This window comes from Punica granatum, chromosome 2 (genome assembly GCF_007655135.1).
Source record: "Punica granatum isolate Tunisia-2019 chromosome 2, ASM765513v2, whole genome shotgun sequence".
Taxonomy (NCBI): Eukaryota; Viridiplantae; Streptophyta; class Magnoliopsida; order Myrtales; family Lythraceae; genus Punica; species Punica granatum.
Window position 1 is genome coordinate 3,525,988 of NC_045128.1, and position 25,553 is coordinate 3,551,540.

The 25,553-nt window shown below is 40.6% G+C and overlaps 3 protein-coding genes across 4 annotated transcripts; 2 read left to right on the forward strand and 1 right to left on the reverse strand.

Moving 5' to 3' along the window:
- Positions 1–7,950: 7,950 nt before the first annotated feature.
- LOC116195146 (tetraketide alpha-pyrone reductase 1) lies at positions 7,951–10,171 on the forward strand. Its single transcript, XM_031524126.1, has 6 exons — positions 7,951–8,247; positions 8,373–8,542; positions 8,664–8,852; positions 8,956–9,118; positions 9,317–9,509; positions 9,916–10,171. The coding sequence occupies exons 1-6, from the start codon at positions 7,995–7,997 to the stop codon at positions 10,061–10,063; spliced, it is 1,116 nt and encodes a 371-aa protein (XP_031379986.1). The 5' UTR covers positions 7,951–7,994; the 3' UTR covers positions 10,064–10,171.
- A 5,851-nt stretch (positions 10,172–16,022) lies between these two features.
- LOC116195593 (phototropin-2) lies at positions 16,023–22,820 on the forward strand. Of its 2 annotated transcripts, none has more exons than XM_031524861.1 (23): positions 16,023–16,752; positions 17,473–17,655; positions 18,037–18,128; positions 18,206–18,470; positions 18,564–18,780; positions 18,873–18,943; positions 19,037–19,143; positions 19,240–19,289; positions 19,399–19,503; positions 19,611–19,670; positions 20,020–20,109; positions 20,195–20,271; positions 20,396–20,480; positions 20,688–20,768; positions 20,865–20,968; positions 21,099–21,148; positions 21,271–21,377; positions 21,468–21,590; positions 21,683–21,734; positions 21,900–22,015; positions 22,110–22,250; positions 22,337–22,455; positions 22,539–22,815. In XM_031524861.1, the coding sequence occupies exons 1-22, from the start codon at positions 16,196–16,198 to the stop codon at positions 22,451–22,453; spliced, it is 2,850 nt and encodes a 949-aa protein (XP_031380721.1). In that variant the 5' UTR covers positions 16,023–16,195; the 3' UTR covers positions 22,454–22,455; positions 22,539–22,815. The 2 variants fall into 2 exon arrangements, with proteins under 2 accessions (XP_031380721.1, XP_031380722.1); XM_031524862.1 differs by having other exon boundaries at positions 16,048–16,752; positions 21,903–22,015; positions 22,539–22,820.
- Positions 22,587–25,381, reverse strand: LOC116195595 (pentatricopeptide repeat-containing protein At1g08070, chloroplastic-like). Its single transcript, XM_031524864.1, has one exon. The coding sequence runs from the start codon at positions 24,985–24,987 to the stop codon at positions 22,942–22,944; it is 2,046 nt and encodes a 681-aa protein (XP_031380724.1). The 5' UTR covers positions 24,988–25,381; the 3' UTR covers positions 22,587–22,941.
- Positions 25,382–25,553: the final 172 nt, after the last annotated feature.

Below are 25,553 nucleotides of genomic sequence, written 5' to 3' on the forward strand. Positions count from 1 at the left end.
AACGGTGGAGTTTTCCGTTCTGGACAGTGTTGATTAGGCCATTTAGAAGCCTCAAATCGCAAAACTAACACCGGAAATGGACTCAGGAGGTCGAATGCATGTGGGAAATGAAGTTTGGTCAAGTTTGGATCGGGTTGGGTGGCGGTCGCCGGAAAACGGTGAAGTTTTTTCGGCGGTTGCGTTTTCTTTTTTTTTCTCTTTCCCCCCAAGATCCCGAGAATGAGCTGCCCCAAAACAAGGAGGATTCTCCTCCCTTTAATTGCCAATTTTGCCGGGATTTCCGCAGATTTCGGGGAGGAAATCGCGGAGATCCCGAATTTCCGGATCCGGTCGGCGGCTGCCCGGCCGGCCGGAACAGTAATATTTTTTTTTTTTTTTTTTTTTTTTTTTTAGAAAAGTTAATAAATTGGGAAATGATAATTTTGCCCCCCTTGGAGCCGGTGGACCGAAATTAGGTGCTGACAGTGGCGTATTAAAGGAGTTCTGCAGGAGGGCAACTGAAAGAAAATGCTCTTCTTTTTCCAATTGTAAGGTAAATGGCAGTCCTTTTTCCTTTTCTTTGAATCCTTTTTTTCCAAAACTTATTTGCTCATAACCACCCAATTCTTCAAGAATATCATCACCAGAAAGTTGCTTTGGTGCAGCTCTCTCTTTTCTCTTTCCATCGAATGCCTCAACGTCATTTCTCCAATGATGATTTGGCGGCAAAAACCGACGATGCCCCATATAGCACTCTTTACTGCCATATGTTAATCTTTCTGAGGCAGTATCCTTATTACAACAAGGACATGCCGAGGCACCTTTAGTACTCCATCCCGATAGATTACCATAAGCTGGAAAATCATTGATATGTGTTGGATTGTTCATAAGGAGAAAAATATGACTGGCCACAAGCTATACGCCACGTTCATACTTCCAAATGGATTAAATCCATCACTGGCAAGTGCAAGTCGAACATTTCGAGGATCTGAAGCAAAGTCGGTATGATTTTCCTCAAATGTTTTCCATGCTAAAGAATCTGCTGGATGTCTCCCTAACCCATCGTTCTCCTTTTCTCCTTATGCCACCTCATAGCCGAAGCTATATTTGAATTTAAATGCAACCTTTTCAGTCGAGGCGTTAATGGAAAGTAACGAAGGACTTTCTGGGGAATTTTCTTTCACCAATTAGATCGAAAAATTTCTGCCGTATACTCATCCCCATTTAGCCATCTTGATGTGCCACAAATTGGACACTGCTCTAAGTGCTCAAACTCTTTTCGGTATAGCATGCAGTCATTCTTACATGCATCTATCTTCTCGTAGTGATGTCCCAAGTCAGATATAACCTTCTTAGCCTCATAGTATGACGATGGAATTTGAGCATAAGGAAATGCTTACAATAAAAGCCCAAGTAAAGATGTAATAATTTTCAGCCTCTTCGTTTGGTTTCTGTGCATTGCTACGTAGCTTGTTCTCCATCTAGAACATCATTCATATGGTAGTGTGCATCATAATCCACAATCTGCATCATTCCTTTGGCCGTATATATCATATATCAATCCTCTCATATCATGATGCGGTAATTCTTCATCAGATCTATCTTCATGATCACTGGATGCTTCTTCTAAATCCTCCCCGTGGTGAAAACAATGCGAATAATTCAAATCCATTCCATTTCTAAATAAATAATATTTAAGATCATCCTTCTTCTTGAATAATAATACATTGCGACAGTTGGTAAAAGGACAACGAATGCTATCACCAACCCCAGGCTGTTTAAATGCATAAGCAATAAATTCATCGATTCCTTTCTCATACTCAGGAAGCTGTCTATCACGTAATTGCATCCAACTCTTATCAATAGGCATATTGAGCTACATCGGAAAATTTAATTTAGGATAAAAACTTAATACTTAAAAGTAAGAAAAAGAAAAAAAATTGCATTAACTTATTTATGAAGAAAAAATTGATTTCTTTTTCAGGTTTTAAGAAATTTAAAGAAAATATTTAGAATTTTGATAATGTCAAGAAAGCAATCAATTTACAAATTACTAGAGTCTAGTCTTTTAGCCCGTTCATTACATGGACTTTCTTTTACACATACCTATACTATCTATACTTCTACATATGTGTATATATATGTATATATTATATTTATCTATATATATATATGCATTAATGTAAAGCTAGAAGTGGGACTTCTGATTTCGCTATTAGTTTCCACTTTTACCCTTTATTTCTAATTTCTTCTATTAATTGCAGTTGTACGATGCTTGTCTATTAAGATAATTTTACACTGAAATTAATCATCTGATATATTATTTTCAAATTTTTTCAAATGATATTCGTCTTTTATTAATTGTCCATGGGTAGCAAGGGTGTATCGTCTAGTCAATAATTATTCTTATAATAAATTTTGGCATTTTCTGGTGGATTATTATTTTTATAACAAAAAATGAAAATATTCAATAACTTATTACAAGTTTCAGTAGTCCTTAATAAAACTAATTCAATCAAATGGTCTACTTATAATAATTCTGCAACTAAATAGTTTTCTAAGATACATTCTATACTCTTTATTATATCATCAGTAAGTTTTATGAATTTATTACCACACAAATTCAGTTTCAAATTTCTCATATAAAGACGAACTGCACATTCCAAAAATAATATTTTTATGATTGTAAATTTTTTTCAATGGAAACTGTTCTAACAATATCAATGTACTCTTTATTTCCTATATATATAGAGAAAATCATAAAGAGGAAAATTTTGCACATTATTCTTATAATGTACGATCATTTTCACCGGTCAATTCTTTTTTTTTTTTTTCACCAGTAACTTTTTTATTATAGATGTGTACCAATCACTCGAGAGAAACCATAAATTCTATGGAAACATCGCTCACTTTATCCTCCAAGCTCATTTCTAGTAGGCTAACATGTCCAATAAATATTTCAAAACAAATAGCCAAAAATTTAGACCTGCAGAGTCTACCATCCCAGATTCCTCAGTTTTCCATGCTAATCTCATTAAATACAAACAAATAATCATAATGAGATGAATAGAGCAATTTACAGAGAGAGAAGCACCCATTAGGAACGACCGTTTGAGATCGGGAAAAGGAGCTTGAGTGGCAGAGCTTGACCAGTTCGCGTGACCTAGGGCAGAGGAGGAACGGCGAGCTTGGTTGGCAAGGTCTGATGAATGGCAAAAGATGGTCGGAACTTAATGAACAGACGTATTAGCGTTTCTAGAGAATATGCACTTTTTTTTTTTTAGATTTCAAGAGAGAAAATAAAATAAAATAAAATCTACCAATACTTCAGGCAAGTTAGCATCCGATTAGGATTTTCCAGAATATACATGTTTCACCTTAGATAATTTAGGCACGTTTGATTTTTTAGGGTGGCATAAATAGTATGGATAAAAATCTACCGAAAAAAAAAGTTTGGATAAAAGATAATAAGCAAATTATTAGGAAATACGTTGAACTAACACTAGGACGTGGATTCTGTCAATGGGCTGACATTCCAATCACCTAGTTTTTCTCGTTTCATTTTTATAATTAATTGTTTTGACAAAAAAAAAATAACGGTACAAGACAAGGCACTGTTTTTTTATTGCTCTTCTAAGGTTTTCAACAGAAAGCAAACAATTTATCGCGCACTATATCTTCCGACATACTTCGGGATTTCTTTCTGTTACAATTGAGTAAGTTCCCTCAATTTTCAAAAACATTGAAATATAAAAAAATTTCTGAAATTATAGAACCTGTTCAAAAATTTCAATTTCACTATATTAAGCCGCCGTTGAGAGAAGTAACCATCATATTGTCCTTTTTAAATGATAAGATTGAAAAATTAATCACTGAAAAGTAATTCGCGTCTAAGTTCAAACTGGTCACAAAACTTATTAAGACAGTTTAGTGATTATTCCTTACATGGTCGCTAAATGAACCCCCCATTCGTTGACTACAATTTAAGATTTAATGCAAGTATAATGTGACCTGGTAAAACATTAGTCACATTATACTTGCATTAAATTACAATATCAACCATGGTCACAAAATATTTAGACCAAACTACTCAGTAGTGACTATTTTGCAATTTTATCACTAAACCACCACTTTTTAATGAATATTTACATCATAGTCACTGAAAATGTGTTTTCTTGTACCATTTCACAAAGACGGTCATCACGATTACTAGAATTTCTATCAATACTGACTCTACGTGAAATAATTAAACGATAGTACAATCAGGCGCTGTCATGAAAATTTCAGGCACTTGGTAGAAGATAATGCACAAATAGAAGACTCTCATACATACCCACACTTTAAGATAAAATTTGAACTACATATGACATGTCACTTCTGTTGTATCGACAAGTATCGATGTTGAGATATCCAAACTGAAATTAGGTTTTATAATAAAGAGTTGTATTTGATTTTATTGCAAGTCTTTTCATAAGATTATAATATAAATAAAAAAATGCAATTTTTTTTACTCTTAACATCTTATCTTATTAAATAATGAAAACAGTCCCTCCACATTTCAAGGTGAACACATGTCAAGTCTACAGCTTTTACATTATTTTTCTTTTTTTTTCCCTAAATAATAAAATGCTCAAACCAAAAACGTTTTGAAGGCAATAAATGGGATCAGTCGTATGTATGATGATACATATGATTGGAAGTACATGTATAATACATACAAGTAAGCCAGTTTTCAATGTAGTATGTTGCACGGGTTTATTTATATATGGTAATTATTCACAATCTTTTTAAAGATGAAATTACTTTTTATGAATGCTAAGAATTTTTTATAATTAATTTTTATATTTTATATGTCAGACTTTAGACTAATTTTAAACGGCTTAGTGGCAATTTTGTGACTAACTCACATATTTAATTTGCTTTGTAAAAATTTAGTCAATTATTTATATATTATCCGAGATCGTTATATATATTTGGTTCAAGTATAGAAACCTAATTTTGTAATTTATTAATATAATGTTTTCAAAGTATATTATGAAATTATCATTTTAAATACTTAATTTAGATATTTTTGACATTTTTATTAAAAATTTGACTTTTAGTAATTATATCGCAATTTTATATGCGGAATGTATAGATAATATGAAAATTTTATTGTATGATATTATTGACACCCATTTTCGGATCTTCTGAAATTAAATATATCCGAGACTCGATTGGTAGAATTGATTGAAAGTCTATTGAAATATCGAGCCAAATTGGTTTATTCGGTCCAATCCGGAATATGTGGGAGCCTATTGAAAGCCAACCTGATCTGAAGGCCATTGAAAGAGAGAAGTAGAAATGAAATTATGCGCATGTTTTTCACTTTGGATTCTTCTCCAAGCAGACTTCCTCCTCAAGAATAGCAGAAGGGCAAACATCCATCAATAGGAGATAGCCATTGTCGTTTCCACCAGAACCAGGAGAAAAGCAATCAGATCTGCCCAAAAAAAAAAAAAAAAAAAACTAGATCCGACAAAATTCCTGAAGAAATATATTTCGACGGATCATGTTGTGGAATCCAAGATGCAACCAAAACATGGCTATCGTTGGTTGCTACTCCACAAGCCAGGAGAAAATATGTACCACGCTTCATGCATATAGTTATTCCATGTCCTATTGGCCATTGGCACCAAGGTCATCCGCAGCTTCCGCCAATCATAGTTCCACCGGTAGAGAAGTTACCTAAGCCACCTTGGAATGTGAAATAATAATTCATGAAAGCTACAAGCTTTCGAAAGATAATATAAAACGTGGAAAAAATCGAGCATAGCATATCCATGGCTATCGACGTTTATCCTATTAACCTTAATTTCACTAGCCATGCACGTTTTATTTCAAGACACGTTGGAGGCAATGATTGTAAGTAGTCATAGATACCGTCGAAATGTGTTCGCGGAAATGCCTCCAATCATTGTTCCGCTACCTGAAAAGGAGCCCGAGCCTAAACTTTTATGGTGGAACACATCTCAAAAGCTGTCTATATAGAGCCGAACCAACTCATCGGCATATGTTGGCGGGAATTGAAGGGGTCAATTCTTTTGTGATATTAAAGCCTGGCAAATTCATTATCAAAAGTTGAGTGGCGAAAACATGGGTACAGTGTTCCACCAATACTCGGGATTTTGCCACCATGACATGATTATTAGGCGAGTTCAGCACATACATGTGTACCTCAAATTTCATGACATGAGATCATTTGAGGCACACATGCGGGGTACAATTGTTGACAAACCTAATTTCGGATTTTCTGAAATTAAATATAATTGAGGCTCCATTGGTGAAATTGATTGAAAGCCTATTGAAAACCCAACCTAAGCCCAATCTGATCTTCTCCAAGCAGACTTCCATGGGAGAAGAGCAACCATCCATCAATAACTGCCAACTGGTCCGATAATATATATTGTGCTATATCGTGTGTTGAAACACACATCAGCCAAGCAGCTCTTCAACACAATGTTCCTCTTTTCCAGCAGTTACGTTCATTAGTTTCCACCAATCATCCGACAAGCAGTTTACTCCAGTTTCCTTCTTCCGATTAGTAATTTCCCTTTGTAAGCTCGTACTTCAGCTAATAAAGCATCATTTGCACAATTTCTCGTTATTCTAAATTATTACACTCAATTTATGCTATTGCATCTTTTCAAATTTTCTCAATTCAAGTCCTTCGGTATAGCGAGGCACCGAACTGATCCCTTTCCTTTGATTAGAAGTCAGATTCGTGCACTCAATCACTCTTGAGACATTAGTCTCCGGCACGCTTGCAACATGTGACCACGTATCACTTTTTTTTCAATGGATATATTATTTTTATTTATGTAAATTAATTATGATATTTATTTTTAGTATGCTGATAGCATTTATTATAGGCATTTATTACTTAGGGGCGTTTCTTTCGATGTAAAGGGGAGAACTTTACATTGTATTAACGTCTGGATGTAAAGATTATAAAGATTAACCATTGTAATTACTTTCACAAATTAGAACTTTACGGTCGTGATTGGTAAAGGTTTTACATTTGAAACATGTGGCATTGTTAGATTACAACGAAGATGCGATCATGGGACCCACATTTATCTATATAAAAATAAATCATATATTATATTATCACTCACATTTCCGGTAATCCAATATAATTTACCGAACACAACAATCTCAGATTTTGGCATACAATCCAAGATAAAAGTTTTCTCATTAAAATTTCCCCCCTTTCTTCACTTTTCCTGTAATCTACCAATAGTCGAACCAAACACACCCTTAGTGTAGTTTATTTTACTAATATATATATATATATAGAAAGATTACTTGTGTTTTTCAAATAAATTACTTCATCTCAAGTAATTTAGTTATCTGTTAAATAATTTACTTGAGTAACTTCTCTTGCATACATTTTTTTAACATAAAAATTAATGAAATATTTTAAAAGTATATATGTCTGATCCCCGTTCTTTTTGTTGCGGGAGTGTTCAAATTAACGCGTTAATGATCATTTAGGCGGCCAATGTCTACATATCAATTTTCATTTAGGCGGCCAATGTCTACATATCAATTTTGGACCAATGCCAAATTTTACCCAAAAAAATTAGGTATCTCCATATCAGACACCTTATAGCTATTACTAGGATGTCCCTCCTACGTGCATTTAAAATTTTACTTTTTAATCCCTTTGGTTGCACGGTGTAATTTGCCATATTACCTTGTTCTTTAACGGGTAAAAACCGGTAACTTCAGATATAGATTTTTCCAGACCAGTTCCTAAGAGAGTTAGATATACGAATTTTGTCGTGCATGATACGACAAAGAAATTAACTTTAAAAACCAGGCAAGAAAATATGTCTGAGGATTTTGAATGGCATCTACCACTATAAGATAGGATGTGATGTGATCAATGTTCTTAATAAGGAAAAGTGGCGCAAACATTTTCACCCCCAAGATGAGAATGAAAACCCGGCTTTGCCCCTCACATCCATTGCATGATTCACCTAATCAAGCCCAACACCTCTGCTACCAAAGGGTTCATAGGATCTTCCTTCGGAAATAAAATTGGTACAGCTCTTTCCTTCGGAAATGCTAACTTTGAGCAAGAAATTCGGAGAATGGGACCGAATGAGGAGGAAGTTAAGGGCAGAATTTGCGTTACTGGGGCTGCTGGGTATCTCGCTTCATGGCTCGTAAAGCGGCTCCTCTCATCAGGATACCATGTGATCGGAACAGTCCGAGATCCCGGTATACATATGTATATGCGCATACTTATCTATCTGTTTTACATGTCTGTTTCGGCCTGTGCGGTTCTGATATGCGAATAAGCCGAAGCCATTAACGCAGAAGTTTTAATTCGGTTTTGCGAGTAGGAAATGAGAAAAAGGTAGCTCATTTGTGGAAGCTAGAAGGAGCAAAAGAGAGACTCACCTTAGTGAAGGCTGATCTAATGGAAAACGGAAGCTTCGACGACGCCATAATGGGATGCCAAGGTGTTTTCCATACTGCTTCGCCTGTGATAAAACCGTCGTCCGACCCAAAGGTAATCACTCGGCTCCAAACTATTGCAGTATCGTACATGGTGCAGTTTTTGTCGGGTTGGACCTGAAACACGTGAGACGACGGGTGCTTCTTTCTCCAATCTTTTGCATCGACATATGTAGGCGGAGATTGTAAAGCCAGCTGTTGAGGGAACTCTGAACGTGCTGCGCTCGTGTAAGAAGAACCCGGATCTGAGACGTGTAGTTCTCACTTCGTCTTCCTCGACTATAAGGATCAGAGACGACTTCGACCCGAACGTACCCTTTGACGAGTCATCTTGGAGCTCCACTGAACTCTGTGAAATGCATCAAGTAATTTTTTTTTCCCTAAATAGTCTAATAGGTTTTCCATCTTAGTAGTATTGGTTTCACTTTGCTAACATAAATATTCAAAATTTGGCCTCTTCACAAAAAGATTTGGTACAGTTTGTCAAAAACCTTAGCCGAGAAAGCTGCTTGGGAATACTGCAATGAGAACAAGATCGATCTCGTCACGGTTCTACCTGCATTCCTCATCGGACCGAGTTTGCCACCTGATCTATGTTCAACTGCATCCGATGTCCTTGGCTTGCTCAAAGGTTTTCTTTCTCATCAGTCCTTACCTTAATTTACGTATTTATCTGTTTTCTTATACAAATATGACACAGAACGAATCGAACAAAATTGCTATTCAGGACATTCGTTTTGGATAATGATTCTGTCGCGAGGCAAGACAATTCTTTCTTTCATACCAATTGAAATTGGAATTATTGTTCATGGACATATATCATTACCAGGGGAGACGAAGGACTTCCAATGGCATGGAAGGATGGGATACATCCACATCGACGATGTTGCCCTCGCCCACATCCTCGTCTACGAACATGAGAGCGCCAAAGGGCGGTTCCTAGCGAGCTCAACTGTTGTGGATAATGATGAGCTAGTCTCCTTTCTCTCAGCGCGATATCCATCTCTGCCGATCCCAAAAAGGTTGAGCAATTAATACACAGAGAACTTCCTCGAGTTATGGCATCTCATACATATTCCATAAAACTACTATAAAATATGTTTGTTTCAACTTAATTAAATAAGTGCTTAAAAGTTAGTTATAAAAGAAAATGAATGTAAGAAAGAGGTAAAGATGAGAGATAAAGATTTAAACTACTTAATTATTAAGCAAAAACCCACTTAATAAAATAAGTAGAAAACTTTGATTTAATGAAATAAGTCATTCTTCACTTATTGGTGCTCTTTATCTCTCATAAATTTTTTTTCATCCTTATTCATTCCTCCATTTTTCCATTTCATCCCTTAACTAATCAAGTGCTTAATTTTTAAGTACTTAATTTATCAAACACCACCAAAGTCTTTCAGTTTTTGGTATTATCTTTGGCAGGTTCGAGCCACTGAATAGGCCACACTACGATTTTGACACTGCAAAGCTCGAAAGCCTGGGGATGAAGTTCAAGTCCATTCAAGAGATGTTCGACGATTGCGTGGCGTCTTTGGTGGAGCAAGGCTACCTTCCTTCAGTTTATCTTTAATCGATCCGAGAGTAATCTGTGTCTAGTTTGTTTTAGGATGAAATTTGGTGAATAAAAGATGTACCTTCACGACGCTTGAGCTATTCCAAGGATTTCGTTATGCTCTCAGATGTTATGATAACTAGAGTTAAGTGTTTCTAGCAGTAACAAGTTCAAACTTATGAAGATTGGACCGTTTCCATCGGAGCAAACATGAGAAACCATCAGTTGACAAACCTGGACTTCATTTGAGACCACACGCCAAGGCAATCTTAGGCCCGTCCAGAAATCAACCTGACTTATCGGGGCATATCCCCGGACCAACCTGATCTGAAAGGAAACCGCAAGATGTGATCCTTACATTCGTTCCATTGGATCATTGGGTTGAATCTTCGTCTAATACAAATTGGCCAGCTTTCTTCAAAATGTCATCATTGACCAAGAAGTCGAAGGTGTGAACTAGAGCAAGAAAATGAGGTCGAATGTGGTGGAAGATAAAGGCAGAGCTTGCATTACCGGGGTTGCCAGGTATCTTGCTCTAGCTCGTTAAGCGGCTCCCTTCATCGGGACATGATGTCAACAGAACGGTCTGAGATCCCAGTGCATATCCATGCAACATATGCACGGAAAACCTGTTTTCAAAATTTCTTTTTGGTCCACATGCTGATTTCGTGTGTGCAAAGCTATCCTGGTCGGGATTATCTCGGGCTTCTGTTACTTCGTGCTTTCTTTCTTCCGTTTGGTTTTTGTGGGTAGGGAATGAGAATAGAGTAGGTCAATTTTGGAGGCTTGGAGGAGCAAAGGAGAGAGCTCACGTTAGTGAAGGCTGGCTTAATGGAAAACCGAAGCTTTCGATCGATTACGTATTACGGTCTTACTGTTAAATTGAGCTGCTGCCGACACTGTTGAGGGTACTCTGTACATGCTTAGCTCGTGCAGGCAGACCCCGTATCTGAGGCGATTAGTTCTCAACTCATCTTCTTTGGCTGTGAGGATGAGAGGCAACTTCGACCCCAAGGTACCTGTTGGGAAAGCATGATCCACATGATGCCCCAAAATAAAATAACCCGATAAGGATCCGAATTACCCAGAGTAAAGCTTTGAGTCGGTCCCAAGAAATGTTACGTGGGATTGATCACGTACAGAGCCACCTACACAAAACGAAAACGAACAATGCTCCGGCGATGGATTTTCATTACGTGTCGAGCAAGAATCAATCACATTCCACAGCACAAGTACCTCTCTCAATCACACTTTCGGTGATGGGAGCACACGCACAATTCTTAGAACTCTCTCTCTCGCCCTTTTCTCTCTCTGTGGCCGTGAGTGTGCATGTCCACATACATGCATTTCATATACTCTGCCACCCATCACTATTAATCAAGAATGATTAATAGCATGAATTACAAGAGGAGCTACAAATAGTAAATATTTCGTAATCCCATTTTGAATGCAGCATTATTCATCACTCTTGATAGGAGACTAATGGTGGCAACACATTCATTATCGAGAAGGAGTATAATTCAGATTGGATTCCAAATTCGGGTAGGGTCGAGTCAGTCGGGTTCCTCATGGGCGGACCCAAAAAGTCAACAGTACCATTCGACAAGTCATCTCGGAGCTCCACCGAACTCTGCGAAAGCCTCCAGCCTCCAAGTAATTAGATCTTCTTGCCCCCATTTTCCTGGGTTTCCCATCTTTACTCCCTTTTGATGAGTTTGATCTATAAGAAATTCTCATGACGATGTATCTGTAAGAATTTTGGCCTTCTTCCAAAAAGATTCAGTATGCTCTGTCGAAAACCTTGGCCAGAAAGGCACCTGACAGCTCTGCAGCGAGAACAAGATCGACCTCGTCACAGTTTTACCAGCATTCATCATCAGACCGAGGGTGTCATCTGATCTATGTTCCACTACATTCAATGTCCTCTTATTGCTGAAAGGTACCCAGCTTGTTCCCACACTCTTCAGTACGATAGTCATTTTAGGTAATGAAGAAGAAATGAAATGGAATCGCTATATGATATGCAGCGCTCTTGTATGTCTTTTGACAGGGGACCTGAAGGATGGGATATGTATTATGTGTGGATCAATGATGTTGTCCTTGCCCGCATCCTCGTTATGAACGCGGCAGCGCTAAAGGGAAGATCCTAGCGTGCTCCACCATCATGGGCAGTAATGAGTTGGTTTGCATTCTATTGCAATGTTTATCTCTACCAATTCCTAAAAGGTAAGCAGATGCAGATACATATTTCGACCTTTACACAAATCTATATACTAATGTAGGAGCCTATCCTAGTAAGATGACTGTTGTAGATTCACAAGTTCGTGTTCAAAATTACCGCAATGTTAAGATGAGGCAGATACTGCCTTCGAGTTAGATGTTGGTTCCAGGAACGTAACTTTATGGAGAGCTTCTCCAAATCGAGTGTGCTCAGTTTAATAATCAAATGTTGAGTTTGTTTAAATTCTGTAGGTTCGGGCCGCTGAATCCACACTACACTACGGAACTCAAGAGCCTGGGGTTGAAGTTCAAGTCGATCAAAGAGATGTTCGATATTGACTGCATAGCATCTTTGGTAGATCAAGGTTGCCTGCCATCATATAACTTAAAAAGCTGATTCTCTGGGCAGTGTCATGGATTTGTTATGCCTTCAACCATTTGTAGAGTTGTACGCATCCCGTGGTAAGTTCAAATCTGGACCAAGGTTGGTTCTTTATGATTTATTAACGAGTGCCAATTCGGTAATATTTCGGTTTATTGCATGAAAACGCACCAAACAGGGAGGATAAGTAGATAGACCCCGTCATGGTCTGGAATAGATTGCCTGGCCTGTATTTGGGCTGGATTGCTGTTTACATGGCCAGGCCTCCCACGTGCCCTGGACTTAAAACCTTTGCCCTGTGCTGCCCGGACCGGCCCCAGAGCAGGCCAATCATTCGGGCGATGCCGTGTAACTCGATGAACCTAGAGAGACGGTTGCCAACATCAATGCAGGAGCTGAATCTTAACAATTAATGTAAAACCCTTGGGCCCAAGGGCAATGAAGAAGGGTATAAATTATTGCTCTTGACTACTTCCTTGATTGGGACTTCGGACTTGAATAGTTCTTTCAATGTTTCTCAGATCCGCAGCTACTTTCTCGAGACTATCTGTTTCCCGAGCCTGCGGTCGAATTACGGAGGCACTCCCACCAGGCAGTGCTATACCGATGAGGATGTGAGTTATCAGCATTATTCCAAGTGCAGTTTAACATCACAACAGGCTGATTAGAGTTCCTCGGGTGACCCGACTCTATCAGTCCAATTCGAATCCTGGAGTTAGATTAACATGTCATTAGGCCCGGGGGTAACCGACGTCGATCGTCAAATGCAAAAGGTTTCAGAAATATGACTGTCCTCTCCAAATCATGATTTCAATCTTTTCCGAAGATTTTTGAATGGTAAGGGCATGGCCACCACAGAACCATTGGCATTGTTTGACCTGTGGGTGAAGCTTACTCATACATCCACAGGATTAACCAACAGCTCTCTGTGGCAGCAGCTGCTGCCACGTGGCCTAATATATGCACGGATGATAATGGACATTGTCGGTCCGCCACGTGTATCCTCATGCGTGTGCTCGAATGGATCGGAGAAATGGGAAAAACAAGGAGGAGTTGACAAACTACAATGTCAGCTAACAGATTTTATCCAGTGCAGTAAGTTTAACAGTAACTAGAAACATATCACGGTTAGGACATAGTCCAAGCGAGAATTATTTTCAGTAGAAGACACCTCGCAATCTCCGAGGAAAAAAAAGAAAGAAATCTAAAAATAGTATATGAAAATAAGAAGTTCGGATTCGATCTCTCAATAAAACTTCCCATTATCTCTCTATTGTACTCAGATCTCCCTCGTGGCCATCAAAGAACAAAAGAAGCTACGGGCAATAACCCGTTCAATTTCTCAATCAATGACGAAACATGGGTTAATAAACCAAAAGAGAACCACTTAAATTTCAACTCGTTAATTATGTTAGAAGTTTAACTGGCGAGTATCCTTGATTATCGAGTATCAATACTTCACGATTACCTCATGTTAGGACTATAAAGTTCGGGGTCTAAACCAAGTGCGTTTCGTCGATGAAAAAACTGGATCCATAGCCCACGTTTAGCCTCAAGTACCTGCAAAAGGGGAGATTGGGGGTGGTGCCCGATTTCCCTCTCCGATACTCAATCGAGGGTGGTGCGTGATTTCTCTTTTCGACGCTCAAGTCAGTGTGAGCCGTGAATATGGAGAAAAGTGATGAATTATTGATCAATCCTAAAAACATGTAAAGTGCATGTATTTATAAAGGACTTAGAGATATATTACGTTATCACCATAAGTTTTATTCAGTATATTTTCATATCCCACGCTTCGATATATTAGGAAGTGTATATTGTCGTTTTAGAAAATTATTTATTATAACTCTTGCTGACAGGCTTCCACTCGTGGGCCTCGTGAGTGAACCTCGTTGAGAGGACTAGACCTGTTTCGTGAATAACCGGATTGGGCCTCGATGGGCTTCACTCGGGTTGCTGGTCCTTACGGACTGTATCGGGTAGGAGCCCGAAATCCCATCCCCAAACAAAAATCGACAGGATTTCGGTCTTTTATTCTGGAACGTGGATGACATGCTCTACAAATGGTCGAAATTAATTGCTCTAGCCAACCACTTATATCTTTCCATTGTATTATGGGTGTGTGCCTTGAAACGTAAAAGCCGTACAGATCATTTGCCATTCTAAACATCACCCTTTTGGAATCTTGCATTTGAATTGGCACCATCGCACGGTACAATTATATTGCTCTCACGCCCCATCACATTATACACTCGGGTCGGCCCGCAGCATAACGTACTGTGTATTCATTCCGTTTTCATGAATATAGAAGAATTAGGTTTCAGAAACGCCCCGGTTAACCCATTCATGGTAGTATCAAGACGGAACATACCTGTACAAAATGAACCGAGGCATATCTAGCACAAGAGACTCCGATTCCACGCATATATATCCAACCATTGGAGTACATGTTACGGAAAGAGGAACATGCTCGTAGTTCACTGAATCCCCGTCCAGTGAAGACCGTCAAATAACTCAAAAACGACCCAAATATTTCATCACTGTATAAAATCTGGTGGTATCAGTAGATCCTAGTTATCAACCGATCCTCGAAACACTTGGTTATGTCTCGACCAACTGACTTATCGATCCTCTAGATAATGATCCAACCACCAGAGAAAACCATAGAACGTGGAAGTTAACGACACCGTACGACAATGTTGTGGTCCCTAACGAACGCGTACACCTTAAATGGGCACGACCTCGTCTTTCTCCCCTCCTGGAAGAAGACACGTCCGAAATTGAAACGTGATAGCGAAGTTCAATAATTTATCTTCAGAGAACGCCTTATCGGTCTTCTGTGGCCTCATAAATCTCCTCCACTTCCATTCCCACAAAATAATATGGTCTTCTTACTTGTACCCTCCATCATATAATAAACACATCTATTCACGGTTAAGAATTCACGTAACGGTATCTCTCTATTGCGAAAACTAACGAGAATTGCACTCCCAATTATATATAAGGACGGCATCTGATATTTCGTGAATTGCACACTCCCAAGTATACACTTAATTAAAGATTGACATTCCTAATACAGATATTATTCCCTATATATATATATAACACGATAGCATCTGATATTTCGTGCATTGTGATTGGTTTGATTTATTAGACCGAACCTGGATATTCCATTCCTTTCCCTCCTTTCTGCATTTTGACAGCCCAACAACATCTGATATACAGAGACAAAAAAGATTACAAAGATTTCGCGCAACGTATGGATGGTGGATGCCAGTCCATAAGCACCCAAGAATCTGAATCGACGGCCATTAAGAAATGTCTTTTTTTTTTCGATTTATTTGACATATATTGAAAAGAATGCAGTAGGAGACTACACATTAATTCAGGAAATGTGGACGTTATCTCTTCCACCTGCTTTATCTTCCTTACACATTAATTCAGCCGAGAACTCGAAAAGCTTGATATTCATGGCCAGACCTTGAAGCAGAGAAAATCTGCCCTGCAGGAATTTCCGAGTTTTTCGCAATTCTCGATCGAGAACCCGAATGATGGATGAGTCCACTGGCAAAGACCAACGGTTCGTGGAAGAAGAAGAAAAGCCAGCAAGAGCCTTTGTCAATGTCAGCTCCGCTCCCAGCAGCAGGGACAGGGAGCCCGCCAACAGGTGGATGGCGTTTGGCAGTCCGCCCCGGCCCAAGGTCCCCAGTTCCGGCCCGAGCCAGCAGGCCTTACCTGGGTTGGACAACTCGGAACAGATCCTGAACGAGGCCACTATAGCCGAGAGGACTGCGGAGTGGGGCCTCAGGGTTCGGACCTCGGGCGGGTCGTCAGAGTTCGTGTCGAACCTGGGGGACAGCAAGAGGAATTCACATGAGAGGTTCGGCGGGGCCGACTCAACCAGGACTTCTGGGGATTCGACCTTCAGCAGGAACTCGGGGGCGTTTCCGAGGGTCTCCCAGGAGCTGAAGGAGGCGCTGGCGACCCTCCAGCAGACATTCGTAGTGTCGGATGCAACAAAACCCGACTGCCCGATCATGTATGCGAGTAGCGGGTTCTTCACCATGACCGGGTACTCATCCAAGGAGGTCATTGGGAGGAACTGGTGAGAAATCAGTCTCTCTTCCTATCTACTCAAGTCGTCGTGAAAAATTCTCTGTAACCGAAAAAAAAAAAAACATATAAATGCAAAATAAATATTTAAAATGATCTTTTCTCGGAATAATATCATAATTTTTTTGGGTATATAATAGTGATATCTCTCTAATAATCAATTGGAACACTTTTAACATATTCAAATTTTGCAGCTTTTAGGAAAACAAGTAGTCGTAACCAAATTACTCCTCTTATATAAGAATTATAGGTTATATCGTTTGAATTTTCGAAGAAGATACTTTATATTCGAAAATTTGGAAAAAAAAAATACAATTTTGTTCTTATATGAGTAAAGAAATTCATTGTTCTGATTGGATGGAATGCCAAATTTAATATATGATGAGAAAGCCATAAGAAGAAAGGAAAATTTTGATTGGCTAGTTTCTGCTGGATTAAGCCGGCCGGCTTTCCATCATTGTTAAACCATTTCACGTTTGACCATTAAACCGGTCGGTAAGTTTTTCCCGCCAAAAATTAACGGTACCGACCAGGATCCCTCTGTGCGACAAGACTGTCTTCTGTAGCAATGTCAACCCTCGGTTGTCATTCCAACACTATCCGATCAACAGCAGAGGAAGTAGGGTGCCCGAAGCCGGGCTGCACCTGTAGATTCCTGCTAGGAAGTAGAAGATGAGAATTGAGGACTTTTTTTCCCCTTTTTTTCTGGCAGTCGATTTCTTCAAGGACCAGACACTGACGAGAACGAGGTGGCGAAGATAAGGAACGCGGTGAAGAACGGGAAGAGCTATTGCGGGAGGCTGCTGAACTACAAGAAGGACGGGACCCCATTTTGGAACCTCTTCACTCTCACCCCCATTAAGGATGAAAATGGCAACACCATCAAATTCATTGGGTATACTCTTCGTCTCTTGATTTTCCGTTTTAGGTGATGCTTGAGTGTCTATCGACTTGAGCTTCTTCTAGCTTGGTTGCTTAGTGATAACTCAAACATTCCAAATCTGTGGTCCTCTTCCTTGGTTTGTCGTTCAAATTGAGTTCATCTTAATGCTTTTGAGGAGATATTCGGATGATGTTCCGTTTCCGGTCTCTGAGTTACCGTCTCGGTAATGGATGGATGTACTGTGGAGATATTGGTTGTTACATCTCAGACTCATAAATATGATTAGCTCAGAATTTTGAAGCTATCAAGCAATACTGATGTTGTAAATGATTGTTTTATCGGTTCGATAATGAATTTCCTTGAAAAGATCCTTATTCTTTTGTGTTTATGCAGAATGCAGGTCGAGGTCAGCAAGTACACTGAGGGTGCCGTCGACAAGGCAGTACGGCCTAATGGATTGCCTCAGTCTTTGATCAAATATGATGGTCAGTACGTTCTCATCTTACCTTATATCCACTTTGAAGTTCGTTTTGTATTTTGCCGAAGAATTCTTTGCTACCAGCTCGGCAGAAGGAGAAGGCCTTGTGTTCCATTTCGGAGGTCATCCAGACGGTGAAACGTCCCCGATCCCACATTCGTAGTATGAGCATCAAGAACGAAGATGTAGAGAAGTTCAACCTCGATTCTTATCTCCCAAAGTTGTCCGAGAATGATGGTACGCCTGGTAGGCAAACTCCTCGAGTAGATCCATTATCCAAAGTGTCTCGTACAAGCTCTAGTCAGGACTTGGACAAGAAACTGAGAAAATCTGGACGTATTTCAATGGGGTAAATTTTACGCTCCGATGCATCATCACCAGAAAATGTTACAAATATTTTTTACTTATCAAATTTTACGTGGGTTCTTGTCTGCTTTTTAAGGCTCAAAGCAAAGTCTCCAGGGATCAAGGCGAAGCAAGAAGAAGAGCCGACCATTGAGCCGGAAGTCTTGATGACTATGGATTTAGAACGCTCCGATAGTTGGGATCGTGCAGAAAGAGAGAGGGATATGCGCCAAGGGATAGACCTGGCAACCACACTGGAACGCATCGAAAAGAACTTCGTCATCACAGATCCTCGACTTCCGGACAATCCAATTGTGAGTTATTGTTTGTATCATTTTGCCATTACTGTGTATTTCCGGCTTGGCACCAATATCTTGTTGTACTTAAACATCTCTCTGCCACGCAGATATTTGCTTCGGACAGTTTCCTTGAATTGACAGAGTATACACGGGAAGAGATTTTGGGAAGAAACTGTAGGTAAGAAGTAAATTATTCATATTCACCATTAAATTTCGCAAGGTCAACCGTTTTCGGGATTTAAGCTCTCTAGTTTCTTCGCCAATTTCGCAGGTTTCTTCAAGGTCCTGAAACTGATCAGGCAACTGTCTCAAAGATCCGAGATGCTATCCGGGAGCAGAGGGAAATCACTGTACAATTGATCAACTACACTAAGAGTGGTCAGTGTGCTACGAAACATAACACTTCTATGCCTTATTCATGGGAAAATAGTTGGCAATACTCATTCAAAGCCCGAATGATGTCATGATCTGCAGGAAAGAAGTTCTGGAACTTATTTCACTTGCAACCAATGAAAGACCAAACGGTTGGCAAAATTTTGTACTTCTTACCTTACAATGGCAGCAAACTATGAATTTGTCTGACCATGTGGAGCGTGAACTGTGCTTTATTTGTGCCTTGTTTGGTCTTTTCAGGGTGAGCTTCAATACTTCATCGGCGTCCAACTCGATGGGAGTGATCATGTGGAACCATTAAGGAACCGCCTCTCAGAAGGAACAGAACTGCAGAGTGCTAAAATAGTACGCTTTTCTTTGATACGTTCGTGCATTATCCTTTTACATGCTGGTGTGTGGTTTCCTAACCGTACGAGTTTCAACTGTCGCCTTTGTTTCTGGACTTTCAACAGGTCAAAGCCACAGCAGAGAATGTTGATGAAGCTGTTCGTGAACTTCCTGACGCCAACTTGGTAAGGTACTCCTTCCAATCCTTGCTTAGGCTGATAATACTTGTTAATAATTACCTTCTTAAATCTCGACAGCATCACCAACAAAAACTATGCTACAAAGATTTTTCAGCTCTATCTTAACCTGCACGTCATACATCACTGTTTCTCTCGAGTGCGCTGGCTTGGAATAGGAATCCTGTAGGATATTTTGAGTGAATCTTTTAGGACATTACATTAACAAATGGCTCTTTTACTGTCAGTTTAGTCATTGCTACTGCTATATCTTTGCGGGATCAGACCCAGCCACTTTATTAGCGATTTCTCGCTAGATCAAGCTGATACAAATTTTCCATGGTGTTCTGTCCTATAGAGACCAGACGATTTGTGGGCCATCCATTCTCGGCCGGTTTTCCCGAGGCCTCACAAAAGGGATAGTCCTTCTTGGATAGCAATACAGAAGGTAACCCCATCGATTAAAGTAGTTGTTCAAACCGATATAATCACTTCTTAATTCCCCTTTCGTAATATGGGCTTTTATGTTTTAGATCACGGAAGCGGGAGAGAAGATTGGACTGCATCATTTCAAGCCCATTAAACCTTTAGGCTGCGGTGACACTGGAAGGTACTGTCATTCTTGAGGCTGTTTATTTGACTGCAATCCGCTGTCTCTCTGTCATTGCTTGATTCTTTCTTGAAGATTCGTGACTGTTGCATATTCATTCTCGTGTTTTTTATAATTTCTGTAGTGTCCATTTGGTGGAACTGCAAGGTACAGGGGAGCTGTTCGCTATGAAGGCAATGGAGAAGTCCATGATGTTGAATCGAAACAAGGTATGGACAATGTAGATTCGAACTGGACAGTGTTCTTGCATCTCTTGATATGTTTTGCTTCCTGAGCAACAGACTTCGTTTTCTACCAAATTAGAGGAAGGAACACTACCGGTTCGGTTTATGCATGCATTGCATCATGAATACGAGCAGGCAGATCCACTCTTTTAATTTCCGATGAAGTGATTCTGTCAAAATTTGTCTATGCAGGTTCATCGAGCATGCATCGAGAGGGAGATTATATCCCAACTGGACCATCCTTTTCTTCCAACGCTTTACACCTCCTTTCAGGTCTACATTCTTCGAACAGATAGCCATCTTGTTCAATCCGTCTAATCTTCCTAAGTCAAGACTTCAAGTTTATTGATTTTTCTGGCATCTCATCAGACTTCTACACACGTTTGTTTGATAACGGACTTCTGCGCTGGCGGAGAACTGTTTGCCCTGCTCGACAAGCAGCCCATGAAAATATTCAAAGAGGAATCCGCAAGGTATTCTGTACTGCACGAATACTATCAAGTTATGAGAAATTCAGGCACGGATGGCTTAATATTTTTCGGGATTCAGCACAGAAAGTGGTGATGAAACGAGTTCTGTTTTGCAATGCAATTACATTTTCAGGTTCTATGCAGCAGAGGTCGTTATCAGTTTAGAATATCTTCACTGTCTAGGTACTTCATATACTAGAAACCTTGCAAAGCAACGTTTGTTAATCGTTGTATATTCTTCTTCCTTCCCTCAGCCTGCTGTTGTTAACGAGAAGTTCTTCTCTACATCCTTTCCTATTATACAGGAATCGTCTATCGGGACTTGAAGCCTGAGAACATCTTGCTGCAGAAGGACGGGCATGTCGTATTGACCGACTTTGACTTATCTTTTTTGACCTCCTGTAAACCACAAGTACAGTGCCTGATTCCCTGCTGGACTACAAATCATCAAAGTATGACTTATTTTCATCGTGCTGCTGACGTGCTTGGGATATTTCTGCAGATAGTACACCATCCAGTTTCGGGTAACCGAAGAAGATCGAGAAGTCGGCCACCACCAATGCTTGTTGCAGAACCCATCTCACAGTCCAATTCCTTTGTCGGAACAGAAGAATACATTGCCCCTGTATGGAATAAACCTATACGACTGTTATTGTCTCATGCACCTGCATTTGCATCTTCAGGTTCTTCTAACTGTACGATCTTTGGTCTGTTCAGGAAATAATAACCGGCGAGGGACACGCCAGTGCCATCGATTGGTGGGCTCTTGGTAAGTCCCTTCATGCCTCAAACATGGATCATAAAGATAGTCATCAACAACTATCATCGCTGTTTCTTGTCAATCTGATTTGCTGAGTGCAATAGTTGTCATTGATCAACATTGATTTTTGCAACAAAAACAAAAAATCTCGATTTACCCATATGTTGAAAATAGCAGGTATTCTACTGTACGAGATGCTCTATGGTCGAACACCCTTCAGAGGAAAGAACAGGCAGAAGACCTTTGCCAATATACTGCACAAAGATCTCACATTCCCGAGTAGCATCCCGGTATCCAACTCTGGCTTGATTGACATAAATCATTATCATTAAATAATCCTCACCCTCGAGTATCTAAGCAGAAAATTCTCCTTATAATCTCCAGGTAAGTCTCGCTGCAAGGCAATTGATCAATGCACTGCTGCAAAGGGACCCTGCAACGAGATTAGGATCAAACAGCGGAGCCAACGAAATTAAGCAGCACCCTTTCTTCCGTGGAATCAACTGGCCCCTCATACGCTGCATGGTACTAATTCCGAACAGGTCTTTCAGAATAAATTGCTCAATGTTAGTAGTCATAGCATTGCTAACTTCTTATTGTATTCTCTGCAGAATCCTCCTCCACTTGAAGCACCTCTTCAACTGATCAAGAAAGATCCGAAAGCCAAGGACATACGATGGGAAGATGATGGAGTACTCGTCTCTTCCATGGAAATGGATCTCTTCTGAAGGTTTTGTCCTATCCAATCTTGGACTTACAATTTGATAAGGAATACATGCTTCTATCTGCTCAGTCCGATGATCATCTCTGCAGGAGTGCGAGTATGTCGTACAACACGGGGTGGATCTCGTGCCATTATTCCTGCTTCTTCCTCTACTTATTCAGATAAATGATTGTGCATTAAGGAGAAAAGCAAGCAAGGAGTTATGTACCGAAGTAGATAGTGTTTGGCGGGATGACACAAGTCGAGTGGATGATAGCATACGATTGAGAGATTACTTTTGTTCGCTTTGCTTGTAACTATTCATAGTGAAGATGAAGGTTTTTAACTATGTTGACGAGAAAGTTCCAATAAAGGCCTTTTCAGATATGCAACTTAGTACTGTTGGGACAAATTTTAAATTGGTGAATCCAGTGATTTTGCGCCGCTAAATCAAAGAATGGCGCATTAAAATGGAGATCGGGACATCAAATGGCACAAAACTGTGTTTGTCTTTCACCAGTAATCCTTACATGAACAGTACCCATCCTTGAAGTGATGGAACCTCTTCTTGTCCCTCACAACAATTTCCCGCTGAAACACACTGGAAATAATCTTAAGAACGGAGTGGCAATCGCTGCAAGTCCTCAAGTTCTTCACTACCCTAATGGTCTTTCCCGGTGGCAAACTCATCAACCCGAAAGCAACTGCAATCCTCTCACTGTGATATCTAATAGCACTATCCTTCTCCTCATCCTCTATATCGTGCAGCACCAACGCTTTATCAGGCTCATGCCCATGCTCCTTCAGTTTCCTGGCGACCTCATCCAAAAACAAGTTGATCTGCTCAAATTGCGGGTGTGTTGTGTCCCCTGCAACAAATTCGTGCATGACATTATCCACCTCAATTGAACTGCGTCCAGGAATCTTACGAACTCCTTTTTCTATCATCAACTTCCGAAAACAGCTCACGTCATCCCATCGACTAAGAGATGCATATAAGTTTGATAAGAACACGTAGTTTCCACTATCACGAGGGTCCAATTCTAAGAGTTGCCGGACCACTTTCTCGCCAAGCTCTGTGTCCTTATGAATCTGACACGATCTGAACAAACTCCCCCATACTTGTGGGTTGGCCTTCATGGGCATTGTCTGAATAAGCTCAATTGCCTCTTTCAGAAGGCCGGCTCGGCCAAGGAGATCCACCATACACCCATAGTGCTCGATCCCGGGTTCAATTCTGTAAGTCTCTGTCATCTGAGAGAAGTACCTTCTGCCTTCGGCGACCATACCCGAGTGGGTAAACCCACTTAGGAGACCAACAAAGGTGACGCCATCGGGCTTCACTCCTTCCTCCGTCATCATAGTGAAGAAGTCCACAGCCCTCTCACCATAACCGTTCATCCCTAGTCCTACTATAATCGAATTCCAGCAGAAGATATTCCTTGTCTCAAGTTGGTCGAAAACCTCAAGGGCAGCCTCTACATTCCCACACTTGCAGTACATATCTATTAGAGCATTACCTAAAACTGAATCAACTTTCAGCCGTTTCCTCGTTATGTAATTGTGAACCCACTCACCCATTGCCAACGCCCCGAGATGGGCACAAGCAGATAACAAGCTGACCATCGTCACTTCAGTCGGTCTAACGTTCGCAGCCTGCATTTCTTGAAATGTCGAAATTGCCTTCCCATATTCCTCACACCGTACATAACCCGAGATCATAGTATTCCATGAGACGTAATTCCTGGCAGGCCCCATCCGTACGAACAGCTCGTAAGCTACCGCAGGATCATGCAATTTAAAGTACGCATCAATAATCGCATTCCATGAAATCGTATCCTTGTCAGGATTCAAACTGAACATTCTCCTCGCGGAATCAATATCACCCAACTTGCAGTAGCAAGTGATCATCAAGTTCCACGAAGCCGCATTCCGCTGTGGCATCTCATCGAACAGCTTGCGGGCCTCTTCCACGCACCCATTCTTGCTCAGAGCCGAAATCATTGCATTATCCGCAACAACATCTCTCTCAGGCATTCCACTGAACACCTTCCTGGAGGACGGCAAATCCCCAGCCTTTGCATAGAAGTCGAGCAGACCCGTCTGCAGGATCACGTCGAACTCGAAACCCACCTTCACGACCTGGGAATGGAACGACTCGCCCAGCCGGGTGGCTGAGTAGGCCGCGCAAGAACGCAGGATTGCGGAAAGGGTAGTCTTGCTGGGCTTGACGCCGTCACGCAGCATCCCACCGTACAGGCCAAGGAAAGCCGGGAACTTCTCGGACCGTAGGGACAGGCGGACGGTGGAGTTCCATAGGGAAGGAGGTGGGTTGGGGATACTGCGCAGGAAGGAGGAGGCATAGTGGGGGCAGTGAGAACGGAAGCAAGAGGAGATGAAGGCGGCGAGGAGGGGAGCTGGGCGGCAGCGGAGGAAGCCGTTGGTGAGGATCTGAGCGTGGAGAGACCGTAACTGTCTCGACGTCAAGGTACTGTTCTGTACTGTGATGGCAAGGCTGTCGGAGAGCGGCGAGCGGAGACTCTCCGGCGCAAAGTACATTCAGGAAGACGACAGTCGAGACTGAATCTAAAGTCCTGTACCTATTCACCAGTCGCCTATATTTATGTGTTGAGAATTTGGCGTAATCACAGCCGTTGATCGTTAGGAATCTCCTAGATTCAATAACGGATTCATCGCATCACGGTTGTTCAGATGTGTCTATTCTAGGGAAGAACATCTGATTGGCACGTTTTGGTGCTCCTATAGAGAAGCGTGTCATTTTCCCGGTCTGAATAAGGCATCTCGTTCATCATCTTATCCTTAGGCAACAACGGCTCCTTTGCCCGCTCACCGTAATAGTCGGGTTATTCGTTCTTCAGAAAACCCGGATATGGAAAACATGGAGATATGGGGCTGATACTTGGGTAGGAAAAAGAACGCAACTGCAGGTTCGATGTACTTATATCTTCATCGATAACACGTGCTATCATAGTACGTGTATCAAATTTATCTTCATTGAGATTAGGAAGGTAGCAAAGCATATGCATAGACCCAAACATGGCCCAAACCTAATTCATGCAAGCAGCAGAGTGATCAAGGCCTCGAGTGATCGCCTTCGGCTTCCC